The 13678-nt window shown below is 49.7% G+C and overlaps 1 protein-coding gene across 1 annotated transcript; it reads right to left on the bottom strand.

Annotated features, from left to right (window-relative positions):
- Nucleotides 1-11548: 11548 nt before the first annotated feature.
- On the bottom strand, nt 11549-12502 carry FOXE3 (forkhead box E3; the record flags this gene model as incomplete). The annotated part of the gene is made up of 1 exon (XM_080801917.1): nt 11549-12502. The coding sequence occupies one exon, from the start codon at nt 12500-12502 to the stop codon at nt 11549-11551; it is 954 nt and encodes a 317-aa protein (XP_080658043.1).
- Nucleotides 12503-13678: the final 1176 nt, after the last annotated feature.

The following is a 13678-nucleotide window of genomic DNA, read 5'->3' on the forward strand; positions in this document are numbered from 1 at the left end:
AATTTCACAAACAGCAGAGCCACAAGAGAGAAGGATCCCAGGTCCCTGAAACCTTTGAGGTGCATGCCACCCTGAACTGCCTCACAAACTTATGGGAAAAGGAAACACATTTCAATATGGGTTAAGCCACTGTTGTGGAATTTTCTTGGCAGGGAGGGGGTTGTGGCAGTGGTGGTGGAGTCCATTACTCATAACTGAACTTAACCCTAATTAATACCAGGAGGGGGGTGGGAAAGATGCCCTATAGACACAAAAGACCAGTCTAGGATCATTAGCTTGAAGGGTAAAGGGCTCAGGGTTGACACAGCTGCCATCTTCAAATCTCTATAGGGCTGACCTGGAGCATAGAGACCAAGGTGGAAGGGAGCCTGAAGGTTGTCAGGAGACTCAGTGTCTGGGACTCCATGGAAGGAGAGCCTTCTAATGGGGCTGTCGCTCAGAGAGGTGATAGGCTATACTGATGGGAGTGAGCACCCCATCACTGGAAACGTGTGAGCTGCAGCTAGGTAGTCACTGGTTAGGAATCTAGGTACAGCAGACAGACTATAAGTCTTAGAGATGGGTTCAGATCATGCTTCCATCATGTATTAGTCTCCAACAAATAAGCTTTCTAAGCCCCAGTGTCCTTGTTTATGAAGGATCTAGAGAGCTGGGTCAGAGACAGAAACCAAGGAAATTTCCTAGCCTATCATTTCACAGAGACTCCTGATGCCTAGTATTCTAGCAGGAGCCAACTATAGGTCAGGAAGCCTCGGCAAAGATCCTTGCTGACCTCTCCAGGTGTGACATTTTTTGAGTATGTCTGCTCCAATCTACCAGCAGGATGGACCTCCGCCTGGTTTGTTCCTGAGACTGGAGAGGAGCAGTGGAGCCTGAGTTGAGGGGCCCGAGATCACCTCCCATCCCTGCCGCACCCTTCCCAGGTCCTCCACTTCCTCATCTGACATGTAAGAAGGGTATCCCCTGTTTTGAACAGTCTGGCTCAGAAGTCAGGACTCTTAACTACTGTGCCCTACCCACAATTCCAAAGGTGAGTGATTGCCATTCACAGCAATACTGATAACCATGTTTCTGCGTGGTCTTGACCTGCTCAAGGCTCGTGCTCATCCTGGTCCCCGTCAGCCAGAATGGTACCATCTGCTACATGAGCTGACACCACAGGCCTGGGCCAATCCAGACACTCCTGGGCTCCTGAGGGCCTTGTTTTATGAAGTCAGTTTGGCTCCCCCTTATTCACATGTACACCTCTCACAGGGCACCTCTTCCTGGGTCTTCCTTCACCCTCTTCCCCTCACAAAGCAGGCCTCTCCCAGTGAAATGGGAAATCCAAGGCCAGAGAGGAGCAGATCTTAGAACATGACCCAATGATCAGAAGGAGGTCACAACTGGGGACGAGGGATGGCGGAGAAGAGTAGACAGCAGCATTTGGCAGGAGGCCTGGAGGCCTGAACAGTGGAGGTCTGAAGAGCGAGCTTCCTACACCTGCCACTGATGCCCAAGGCTTGGAAAATGGAAGAGAGAAGGAGCCATCACTCTGGACAGATTGGCAGCCCAGGCATAGACCCCACCCATGGTGGAGGTGGCAAGTGCCCAAGCTTCTCAGATCCAGAGGCCAAACCATCTGGTGAGGGACCCTAGTGAGAGGTTCTGATGGGAAGGTCCCGGGGAAGAAGGCAGTGAGGTTTGAGAAAGTGGAATTCTGACCACAGTCACCAAGGGTTCCTTTGAGAAATAAAGTGGACACTGCCCAGAGAGCCGGTGTGGTCATAGGGGGCTTGGTGTGCTGACAAAGACTGCGTGGAAATGCACTTCCAGGAACTTTTCCTGCAGATAGACCTGCATACATGGGACACATGCTGGCTCTCATTGCAGCTGGTTCCAGAACACCAAAACGTGGGAAATAGTGTAAGTGTCCATTGACAGGGGGTTGATCAAGCAAATAATGGCACATCTCATAAGGAAATAGTATGTTGTGTAAAATAAAATAAAAAAGTTCTTTATCTATTGATCTGGAAAGAGTCCAAGATATTTTATTGAGTGAAAACATTCAAGATACTTAACAGCATAAAAACATTATGCTTCCAATTCTGTCTTTTTAAAGGAGAAAATAATGTCTATTTGTTTTGGTTTGCACATGCAACAAAAATATCTAGGAGGATGAATAAAAAACTAATAAACATTATCTGTTGGGGCAAATAAATGGGGAACAAAAATGGAAGAGAGACTTTTCACTGAATACTTTTTTATAATTTTAAAGCCAAGAGAATGTGTAGCCAATTCAACAATTGAATAAATACTTTAAGGCAAACAATGGAATCATCCAAATGAGTAAGGCAGAGTATGTAGAACATATGAGTAATAAAAACTGTAACTGTGTGGTAAACACTTTCTATGGGCTCCAATCCAAAAATATGGCTGGTGGCTAATGTGAAAGGCAGGGACATTTAAGCCAGATCTAGTGGGTGCCTGTGGGTGCTAGCCTGTCAACCATCAGACAGGGAAGTAGGCAAATCTACTAGCTAAGACCCCAAACTTTCTACCTTACCCCTTTCCTCTTCTCTTTCCATCCTTTCCCTATTTCTGCCTCTTGTCTTGGTACCGCCTAAATTGCTCTGTAGAGTAGTCAGACATTTTTAGCCAGCCAGGCTGGACAGGGATTAGGATGAAGGAAAGGGGGTTTCATAGAAACTGGAATGGCAGGTCTTCTCCCTTCCTTCAAAACCCCAAACCAGAGCTTACCTCCTTCAGGAAGCCTTCCTTGTGAAGCCTACCAAGCCCCGGTCCCTACACAATTCAGGAACCAGTCCGATGCCTAAGCTGGGGCCTGTGTAACCCTCAAGCAGGGTCCAGACCTCTTGTCTTTAATTAATCTCCAGCCCCAAAACCTCAAGCCCAGCCTCCAGACAAGGGGTATCTTAGGCCAAAGTCCAGTGTGTCCAGCCCTAGCGAGGCTGCCCAGTGAGGGAAACAGGGTCGAATATCCTCACCCACCATCACAATGGCTTTAGCAGTTACAAAAGCATTATCACTCTGGCAGATAGGGCAAGGCTCTTTCAGAAGAGACCGAGGCTGAGCTCAAGGCAGAGGCTCCAACTGGTGAGTGACCGAGGTGACCTACATGCTCCCTCATCTTGTCAGCACTCTGCATACAATATTGTCACCCACCTATATTTGACTCCTCTGAGCAGGGCAGTGTCTGGTTTGTCTGAGTCCTTGGTTGGGGAGGAACACACAGTCACGGAGCTTGGAGAGTGTTGGGAATGGCTGTGAAAGACAGAGGAAGGAAAGGGGTTGCCTAAGTGCTTGACCAGACCCCAGATTTCCTGACCTCAGCCCAGCATGCTTTCCTCTATTTCCCTTTCACAGAGTAGATCAATTCTTGGCAACTGGGACTGCCTACCCCATTCCAAGCCCCTCTACAATGGGGCAGCTACCAAGGGCTGCCAAGAAGAATGGAGGAGGACGGGAGATCTGGGAGCGCTTCCCAGGCAAGGTGGTAACTGAAGCCAGCTTTCCTCTTCCACACCAAGCAACTGTGTTCCTCACTGGAGCAAGTGACTTTCAGCAGCAGAAGCCACTCCCAACCCCAAACAGCATCCAAATGGATCCCGATCAGGTGCATACAAGATGGCCAATAGGTGGCGCTTTTGTCTCCACAAAAATGGTGAGGGGAGAGGGAGGGAGGAGGGGTGTACCGGGAAAGAGGTCTGAGTCAGGGAGCCCAGAAGGGGCAGGGAGTAGAAAACTGAAAGAAAAGGGAACCTAAAACTTGTCACTTGGCTTGGAATGTACCTTTCAAGATCAGGGCTGGGGAGGGGGCCGTGCAGGGGATGTATATTAGGGTGAATGGAGGAATTTGGGTGAGCTTTGGAGCCAAGTTTCTACTTCCATTTGCTTCTTTCTCACAGGCAGAGAATGACTTTGGAGTTAAGTGTACCTGGAATTAAGTTCTGGGTCAGTAACTTTGTAGCTTGACCTGGGTGAGTCACTTAACTTTTATGAGCCCCAATATCATATCCTGTAAATTGGAGCTGTTAATTCTAATAGTGCCACTCTGCATTCCAGGAATAAACTGTATTTGATCTTGCTTTTTTTCTTTTCTTTTTTTTTTTTTTTGGTAATACACTACTAGATTCAATTTGCTGATATTTCATCAAGGAGCTTTGAATCTGCTTTCATGGGTGGGAATGGCTATGTTTTCCATCCTCTCCCCTTCTTTATCAGGCTTTGAAAAGGTCATTAAATAGAATTGGAATGACTTCCATTTCTTCTATGTTCTAGAACAATTTATATAACTATACATTATATACATATAATGTATAATATATAACTATATTATTAAAGAAAAATACATTCCATGATGGTTTCACAGAATTCATGGGCAAAACCAACTAGCCGAGGTGCTCTCTGGTGGGTGCAAAGGAGGGACAATTTCTGACAGTGTTTTCTCTTTCTTCTGTACTAATGGGTCTATTGAGATTAATCACTCCTCGGATCAGTCAAGCCAGACAAGGTGGTCTACCAGTCAAATGACCACCCCAAACTTTCAGAGTCAGCATGAGGCTACGATTATATGGCAAATTTGTAACCTCTGTGTGATAGGAAGATTTTAGTCAATGGTTGATTTTTTCCATACCTTTGTTTTTCTGTTTTTGTTTTTTAAAGATTTTATTTATTTATTTGACACAGAGAGAGAGAACACAAGTAAGGGGAGCGACAAGCAGAAAGAGAGGGAGAAGTAGGCTTCCCGCTGAGCAGAGAGCCCAATCCTAGGATCTGGGGATCATGACCCAAGCCGAAAGCAGCTGCTTAACCAACTAAGCCACCCAGGCACCTCTTTTCTATAGCTTTGTATACCTATTTTCCTCCATCACCATGGCTACCTCCTCCAAGCTACCATCCTTCTCTGCCTGGATACTACAATAGCCTTGTCATTGGTCTCCCCACCCCACCCTATCCCAGATCCCCTCTAATAGTTTATTTAGGGCTATGAAATTTCCTCTAACCACAGGTTTGACTACATTCTGCAGTTTTGTTTTTTTTTTAAAGGATTTTATTTATTTATTTGAGAGAGAGAGCCTGACCAGGGGAAGGGGCAGGAGGAGAAGCAGGCTCCCCACCGAGCAGGGCGGCCTGATGTGGGGCTCAATCCCAGGACCCTGGGATCGTGACCCGAGCCAAAGGCAGCCACTTAACTGACTTAGCCACCCACATGTCCCTATCCTACAAATTTTAATATGTACTATTCTCACCTTTATTAATTTATGGATGGTCTGTAGTTTCAATTTTCCTCTAACCTGAGAGTTATTTAGGTAAGCATTTTTTTAAATTTTCAAAGGCTTCATTCAAAATGTGGTCCAAGAACACATTCTTATAGGAATTTATGAACATTTTTGGTTATTGTTTTCATTTCAATAGTGACCTTAAACACATTCATATAAGCATATAATGAACCATTTACATGACCTCCTGATATAAATATCAGAGACCTGATATTTAGAGTCCTCATTTACATTTATTGTCAAGTACTACTTCTTTAATCTTGAGACAAGGCAAAAAGCAACGTTGACTTTATAAGTAAATGCTGCATTTGGGCCAGTTGGTGGCATGACCTGCCATACGAGGGAAGGCTTGCACTTCATTCAAAAGAAAGTAATGGGAGGGGCACCTAGGTGACTCAGTTGGTTAAGCTTCTGACTCTTGATCTCAGCTAAGGGCTTGATCTCAGGGTCATGAGTTCGAGCCCCACATTGGAAAAGAAAGGAAGGGAGGGAGGGAGGGAGGGAGGGGAAAGAAAAGAAAACAATGGAGGATGAATTTAGTCATCGTGGCTTAAGGCACACTAAACCCAAAAGACCTGTAATGGAGCAGTCAAGGCCACATTTATGGTGCAAATGATTTATTTAGTTTCAGCAAAATGGTATCTTCTTTTACACATGATTAATGTTATATGAATTTTCATTTTGTAGCTCTGTTTGAATTTGTGAATAAATGTTTGTTTTCCACTTGCATAAGAGACACAAGTCTAAGGATTTGATACCTGCCCGTGTTAAATGACATTATAATAAAAAGTAAGGTCAATACTGGGGGCCCACAGAATTTTTTTGTTTAAAAGAAGACCACCGTAGCCTCCTGTATCTTGCAAAATCCTCTCCAACCTCATCTCCCAGAGAGGTCCTTCACATGGGCTTAAAACCAAACCAGTCACTAAGAGTAGAAGGTTTTCCCATGTGCATTTTTTCCTCTGCCTTCCCCAGTGAAAGCCCACGGGCATGAAAAATTGTCCAAAGGAGGCTCTCTGTTGATCTGTTTACCTATGTCCCTTCCAAGGATGTCACTTTCCTATGTACTCAATTTTCCCTGTGCCAGCGTGATGTTGACCACTTTCTTGAACTGAGTCCAACAGACCTTCTAACCAGCTCAGCACCATCCTGGGACCAAAGCCATCCTTCCCATCCTGTCCCAAGTCCTCCTAAGTCAGGAGGCTGCCCCCTCAGCTCACCTATATATTCCTGTAAGGAACTCAGAACTGTCCCCTGCCTTAATCCTCCTGCCAAAACATGTACCCTCATTTCCATAACACTGACCCACCTTCCCAGCTTCCCCATACACAAGGTATACTGAACCCATATAACAACCTTCCATTTCCCTCTTCCTAAACCCCCCAAAATATGTCTACAAAGATATAGCTTTGAATCAAACATTTCATAGTCATAGTGCACACTTAGCTTCTCATACTACAGTAATCATCTTAATTTCAGATGTGTGAAATTTCCCCCCAAATTTACCTCAACTGAAATAAATAAATCAAGAAAAAGGACGATGTGGGATCCAGGAAGCAGAGAATCCAACACCGGATAAAGATGGAGGGAATTGGGGCACCTGGTGGCTCAGTGGGTTAAAGAATCAAGCCCCAAAACACACTCTCAGGGAGCCTGCTTCCCCCTCCTCACCCCCCACCTGCCTCTCTGCCTACTTGTGATCTCTGTCTGTCAAATAAATAAATAAAACCTTAAAAAAAAAAAAGATGGAGGGGATTCCAAGGAATCCCTAGGATAACAGTGAAGGGAAATTTCAGGTCCACATCTGAGCAGCAGACGTGGAGAGCGATCAGCTCAGACTGGATCTGGAGGACAGAGAACTCTGGGAGAGACGCCCCCAGGAAAGGAAAAATACAACCACCGAAAGCCATGACAGATTTCCTGATAAATTTGACTTTGTGAAAAAGTTACCACAATGCTTTTGGAAGACACAGGAAGATTTAACCATAGGTACAAAGAAACCTAAGCAAATGAAAAAATCAGGCATTGACTCCAGGAGAAATTAGAAGTTTCCAGAAAAGGAGGAGGAGGAAGAGGAGGAATAGGAGGAGGAGGAGGAGAAGAATTGTTGGCTTGATACATTAGCACCCTATCAGAGAACAGTATTTACGTGGTAATAAGATGTAAATGCCAAAAGTGGGTAGTTTGACTGGGATGGAAAGAAATAACCATTTTAGAGGTAAATGATTATTATAATAGGAAGCTAATCATCACTGTTTCAAGAGAGAAGAGTATAAGCATGTAAATGTGGGGTTGCCTGTGGAGCTCAGATGGTTCAGCTCCTGCCTTTGGCTCCATGATCCCAGGGTTCTGGAATCTAGCCCCAAGTCAGGCTTTCTGCTCAGCGGGGAGCCTGCTTCTCCCTCTCCCTCTGTCTGCCTCTCTCTCTCTCTGTCTAATAAATAAATAAAATCTTCAACAATAACAACAAAAAAGCATGGAAATGTGGAACTATATTCCAAAGGAGACAAATAGGAATTGAAAGTAGATGCTTCTAGGGAACAAAACAAGGATCCTAAGAGTGGGCAAGGCACTATCATAGGACTTTGCTATTTGATTATATGCTTGTTTCAATTTAATAAAAACAAAAATTAAGTGTGAAAAATTGTCTTCAGATTAAAGATGACTTCTAGTTTTCTACAAGAATGAAGGGGGAAATATTTACTTAAGGTGTCTGAAGGCTTGGACGCCTGGGTGGCTTAGTTGGTTAAGCTCAGGTCATGATCCCAGTTCTAGGATGGAGTCTGGCATTGGACTCCCTGCTCAATGGGGAGTCTACTTCTCCCTCTACATTTCCCCCCTGCTCATGATTGCTCATGCTCTCTCAAATAAATAAAATCTTAAAAAAAAAAAAAAAAGGTGTCTGGAGGCTCTATTCAGATTATTTTCTCCAAAAAGGGGACAGGGAGAATAATTTTGAAATCTTACTTCTAGATAAGTGATTGGTGCTTTTGATTTTTTAAAAAGATTTTATTTATTTATTTGAAAGAGAGAAAGAGATGGGGTGCCTGGGTGGGTGGCTCAGTGGGTTAAAGCCTCTGCCTTCAGCTCAGGTCATGTTCCCAGGGTCCTGGGATCCAGCCCCACATCGGGCTTTCTGCTCAGCAGGGATCCTGCTTCCTCCTCTCTCTCCGCCTGCTTCTCTGCCTACTTGTGATCTCCGTCTGTCAAATAAATAAATAAAAATATAAAAAAAAAAAAGAGGAAGAGAGAGCATGAGTAAGGGGAAGGGCAGAGGGAGAAGCAGACTCCCACTGGGCAGGGAACCCAACATGGGGCTCGGATCCCAGGACCCTGAGATCACGACCTGAGCCCAAGGCAAATGCTTAACGGAGTGAGCCACACAGGTGTCCCTGATTGGTGCTTTTTAAAGACAGAGCGGGATTAGAGCTTTTGTTTTTGTTTGCTCAACATCTACCAAAATGTCAAAATTCTTAGGGTACGCTACGACATATTCTGTGAGGGCATAAATGGTCTCAAATCTGATTCTGTATTGGCCTAGGAGCCTAGCACAGGGCCTGGGTACCCATAGCAAGACTTGATGCGTTGAATAAAGGAAGATTAAAGAGGCAAAAAAATAAATAAATAAAAATAAAATCTCTGATTTTCCACTTCAGCGGTGACTTTTGTAGTATTTCTATACAGACATTTCCCACCTAGTCCTCACAGTTCCAAGACCCCGGGGACAGAGATCTGCAGGGCAGTGGCAGGCACTTCCTGGCTTCAACAGACTGTGAAGGGTTCTCCCCTTCCCTACACAGTTCTTGGATTTGAAAGGATTTTTTTTAATTTTTTAAAAATATTTTTTATTTATTTGACAGACAGAGATCACAAGTAGGCGGAGAGGCAGGTAGAGAGAGAGGGGGAAGCAGGCTCTCTGCTGAGCAGAGAGCCGGATGCAGGGCTCGATCCCAGGCCCCTGAGACCATGACCTGAGCTGAAGGCAGAGGCTTAACCCACTGAGCCACCCAGGCGCCCCTGGAAGGATTTTATCAAGAGATTCTCTGAGGCAGGAGGAGGGGCTGTAACACCATTTGGAACTGAAGGAAGTTTACATTTTGATGTTTGTGGAGCTCTATTCCTTAGATACCAGGCAGGCTGGATATTTGCTGCCCATTGGGCTCCAGAGAAGCAATTCTTATCCAACAAATGGGGAGATGGTCTCCACCTCCACCTCTTTTGCAGGTCATTGCAAGGACTGCGAGTGGGAATAGATAGGAAGGTGCCGAAGTACTGTCAACCCAGTCATTATTCAGGAAGTCAGACACATTAGACCCCAGGGAGTCAGTCAACATATTAAGGGAAGGGCTGCTATGTTTCAGGCAAATTAGTTCTGACTCGTGCTCAAAGAGTTTAATAGCTGAAGGAGGGTGTCCATTCAGGTAATTTCATTCCACCCAGTCTGCACCCAGTGTCCTACCACCAAAGAGGGCCTTCCCTGCCTTCTCAAATTTCTTGCCCTTTCTCCCCTAGAAGCTGCTGGGTCTCTACCCTCACTCTCCACCACCACAAGAGAACTTTAAATTCTTGTAACTAAGAGAAGTGCACCAGGCATGTCCAACATCCAACACGAAAATCACGTTCACCATGGACTCAAGACACATCATCCCATCCCCCGCCCCCAATGCCCAATCCAGGCCCTGCTAGACTGTTAGTGCTGGGGCACCTGGGAAAGCCTGAGGATTAGCATTTGGGTCAGCACCAGGGAGCAGGACAGGGTGAAAGTCCAACTCCCTCAAACTGCAACCTAGGAGTCTCTCCTTGGTGCTGCCCTGTCCGTGGTGCTGGGAACGGTCAGTAGTAACCAGTTCCGGTTCTGGCTGCCTCAGCTCAAACCTAGCAAGAGAGGTAGAACAGGAGGCATAGATGATGAGGCACAGTCCAGCTCCAGAAGTGCAGCGGGGGAACATGTGGTTCATGGTCCCCTTTCTTAAAGTGGGGAGCTTTGGACTTTTAAATTGAGCCCCCAGCCTTGATCTGGTGCATTTCCTTTGGAATACTGTGTATACTAATCAGCTGGGAATTTTGTTAAAATGCAGAATCTGATGATTCGGTGGGTCTGAGGCGGAGGCTGAGATTCTGCACTTCTAATGAGCTCCCGGGTGATGCTGAAGGTCTATGGACCACAGTTTGAGTACAAGGCCCTAGAGCACTCATTTCTCTGAGAACTGAGGACTGATCCATAAGCCCCATAAGGCAGGGATCTTGCCCATTTGCTTAGTGATGTATTTCCAGTGCCTACACAGTGCTTTGCACGTTGAATAAGTACTTGTTAGAGGAGTGGCCAGTGCTCCCTTATCCATGGGAGGTGGGAATAATCTCACACAGCAGACAAACCCCCTAACTGAATTCAATCATGTGCACACCCCTACCAGCTTCTGGGATGCAGCAGGTGGTAGCATTTTGCTAGGCCCACTGTGTGCCCAGCTATGGCTTAATCACATCCTAATCCCACTTCATGAACCTTTGCCTGATAACTGACAATGGGCTCACCCCGTGGCAACCCAAGATTCCATACAAAGATCACCCTCTATCTCCTCAGATAACTCCCCCAGGTCACCAGCCAGCACACCGAGCCCAGAGAAGAGTTCTTCTTCTTTTTTTTTTTTTTAATCAAACCAGCTTTAATTAAAAAAATAATAACCCAATAAGTCCTACGTTTTTCAGATGTTGGGTCAGCCCACCAGCCCCCCTTTCAGTCCGGAGCCCCTGCTCCTGCTCATCTCGGAGATCTGGAAGAACTGTCCTCCGGGACTGGAATAACGCAGCCAGGTGTGTCTGTTTGGAAGGGGCGTTCTCTCCCAATAAGACAGGTGCAGACGGGGAAGGGAGGGGTGGGGGCAAGTCTGCGAGGAAACGGAGCAAGACAGCAAGGGAGTCAGGAACCCAGAAGTCTGTGCTGTGAAAACACGAGGGAAGGCGGAAGAAGTTTGGAGCCAGTCGAGGAGGCCGCGCGAGAGCGAAGGTCTGGCTTCCGAAGGCTCGGGGCTCACCAGAAGCTGGGGAGGAAGCTCGCCCGCGGCGGTCCGGCTCCGGGACTTGGGACCCGATACGGCGCCCCTGGGGGGAGCGCCCCGAGGAGGGCTCACAGTTGGGGGGGCAGGTGGGTGGGTCCGGGGGAAGAGACGGCGGAAGGGTGCCAGGCATGGCGGCAGCCAGGTGTCACAGGTGCGCTGGCTCCGCGAGGCGCGCTCAGAGACGGGCAGAGACGGGGCGCGCGGTAGCGCTCACAGGTAGCGCTCGAGCCCGGGCGCGTAGCCCGGCGGCCGCAGGTAGGCCTCCCCGGGGCCGAGCGGGCCGAGCGCGGCGGCGGGCCCGGCCAGCGCCAGCAGGGGCTCGGCGGGGAGCGGGCCGGGGCCGGGGCGCGGCGCGGGCAGCCCCAGGCGCTCGGGGCCGGGCGAGTAGAGCGGCGGGGAGGCGGCGGCCGGGCAGGGCGGGAAGGCGGCGGCGGCGGCGTCCGGCGCGGGGCAGCAGGGCGGCTCGGGGGCGCCCAGCCCCGCCAGCTCGGGCGGCAGGCTCACCAGGCTGTCGACGCTGAAGAGGCGCGCGGGCGGCGAAGGCCCGGGCGCGGCGGCGGGGGGCGGCGGGGCGAGCAGCGCGGGGCCGGGCGCGGGCGCGTAGGGCGCGTAGGGGAAGGGCGGCGGGCCGGCGGCAGGCAGCGCGGGCAGCTCGGCGCGCTTGAAGCGCTTGCGGCGCCGCAGGAAGCTGCCGTTGTCGAACATGTCGGCGGCCGCGGGGTCGAGCGTCCAGTAGTTGCCCTTGCCCGGGTTGCCCGGCTCGCGCGGCACTTTGACGAAGCAGTCGTTGAGCGTCAGGTTGTGGCGGATGCTGTTCTGCCACTTGCGCGGGCTGTCGCGGTAGAAGGCGAAGCGCTCGGTGATAAAGCGGTAGATGGCGGCCAGCGTGAGGCGGCGGCCCGGGGCGTGCGCCAGCGCCATGGCGATGAGCGCGATGTACGAGTAGGGCGGCTTCCCGCGCTGCAGGGGCCGCCGCCGCCGCCGTCCCGGACCCGGCGCGGGGGCGGGCTCCGGCTCCCCGCGGCCCGCGGCCGCTTCCTCGGGCTCCGGCCCGGGCTCGGCCCCGGCGAGCGGCGACGGCGGCGGCCCCGACGGCGCGACCGAGGGCAGGGCGGGGAAGCCCGAGAAAGCGGCGGGCGGCTCCATGTCGCTGCGCCCGGTCATCGGGATGCGGCCGCCCCTGCCCGTGCAGCTCGGAGAGAGCAGGGGCCGCCGACCCGCCTTATATGGAGGCGGCCCCCCCTCCCCTGCCCCCCCCCCCAAGCCTGGGGAGAGGGCTTGGATCTTCCCCCGCCGGCCAGCGCCTCCTCCCTGAATCGCTTCCCCAATCCCCTTACCATGCTCACAGTCCCCTGCCACCTACATGTCGCCCCTTCCTTGGTCTCTTCCCTTTGGGTCAGTCCTTCCAGACCCAGCCTCAATCCCTTCCCCATCTCCACTGGGTCGGTCCGGTCCTGGCCCCATCCCCCTCCCCCCCCTCTGCGGGCCTCTCCCTCACCTCCCTCACCTCCCTCACCTCCCTCCTCTTTGGGTCAATGCTAATCACAAATCCACCCACTCAGAGCACTCTTTAGGGCCCCCTCCCCACTATGCTCCTCCCTGCCCTGTCCCCTCTGTCATTCTCTCCTAGCCTTCTCCATGTTCTTCCTATCCCAGATGGGGTAGAGATGAAAGTTCCCCAGGACCACCTTGCCAGCCTTCAGCGTCCTGACACCGTGCTGGTCTTGAACATTAAAAGGGTAGAGTAGGGGCAATGGCAGAGCAGGAAGGCCTACTTTGTCCTGGGAGAGGACATTTGGTGGCTCCACGGTCACCACCTCCTCTTTCTGCTACCTCCCACACAACCTTGTCCTGTCCAAGCCATTTGTAAGCATCCTTTGAAAACACAAAATCCTGAAAAGTAATCCAACTAGCATATTTGGGGACCATGGGACTGACTGCTTTAAAAATCAAGGGCCCCCAGTAAGTCCATAACTTGAAGTTGCCTTTCTGGCTGCCTCTTGTCTGTGTGCCTTCGGTTCTAGAGAAAGTGCTCCCTTTCTCTCTCTCTGTCTCTCTTTCCATCACACACACACACACACACACACACACACACACACACACACACACACACACACACACACAGCATACACACTGTGGAGATGCACGAAACACAGGCCTACACAACCCAAAGTTCCAAGGACCAGTTGCTGGGTCAGAGAGAGACCCCCAAGTGCTTCCACAGCCTGGAGGTCTGAGAAAACTGCTTACTGACCCCAAAAAGCCACACTCCCACTTCACTGGAGAGAGTGAGGGTTGCCTTAGTGGTTTTTATTAAAAACTCACTCTGGGAAACACCAC

The sequence above is a fragment of the Martes martes genome, assembly GCF_963455335.1.
Source record: "Martes martes genome assembly, chromosome: 4".
In the NCBI taxonomy this organism is placed as follows: domain Eukaryota; kingdom Metazoa; phylum Chordata; class Mammalia; order Carnivora; family Mustelidae; genus Martes; species Martes martes.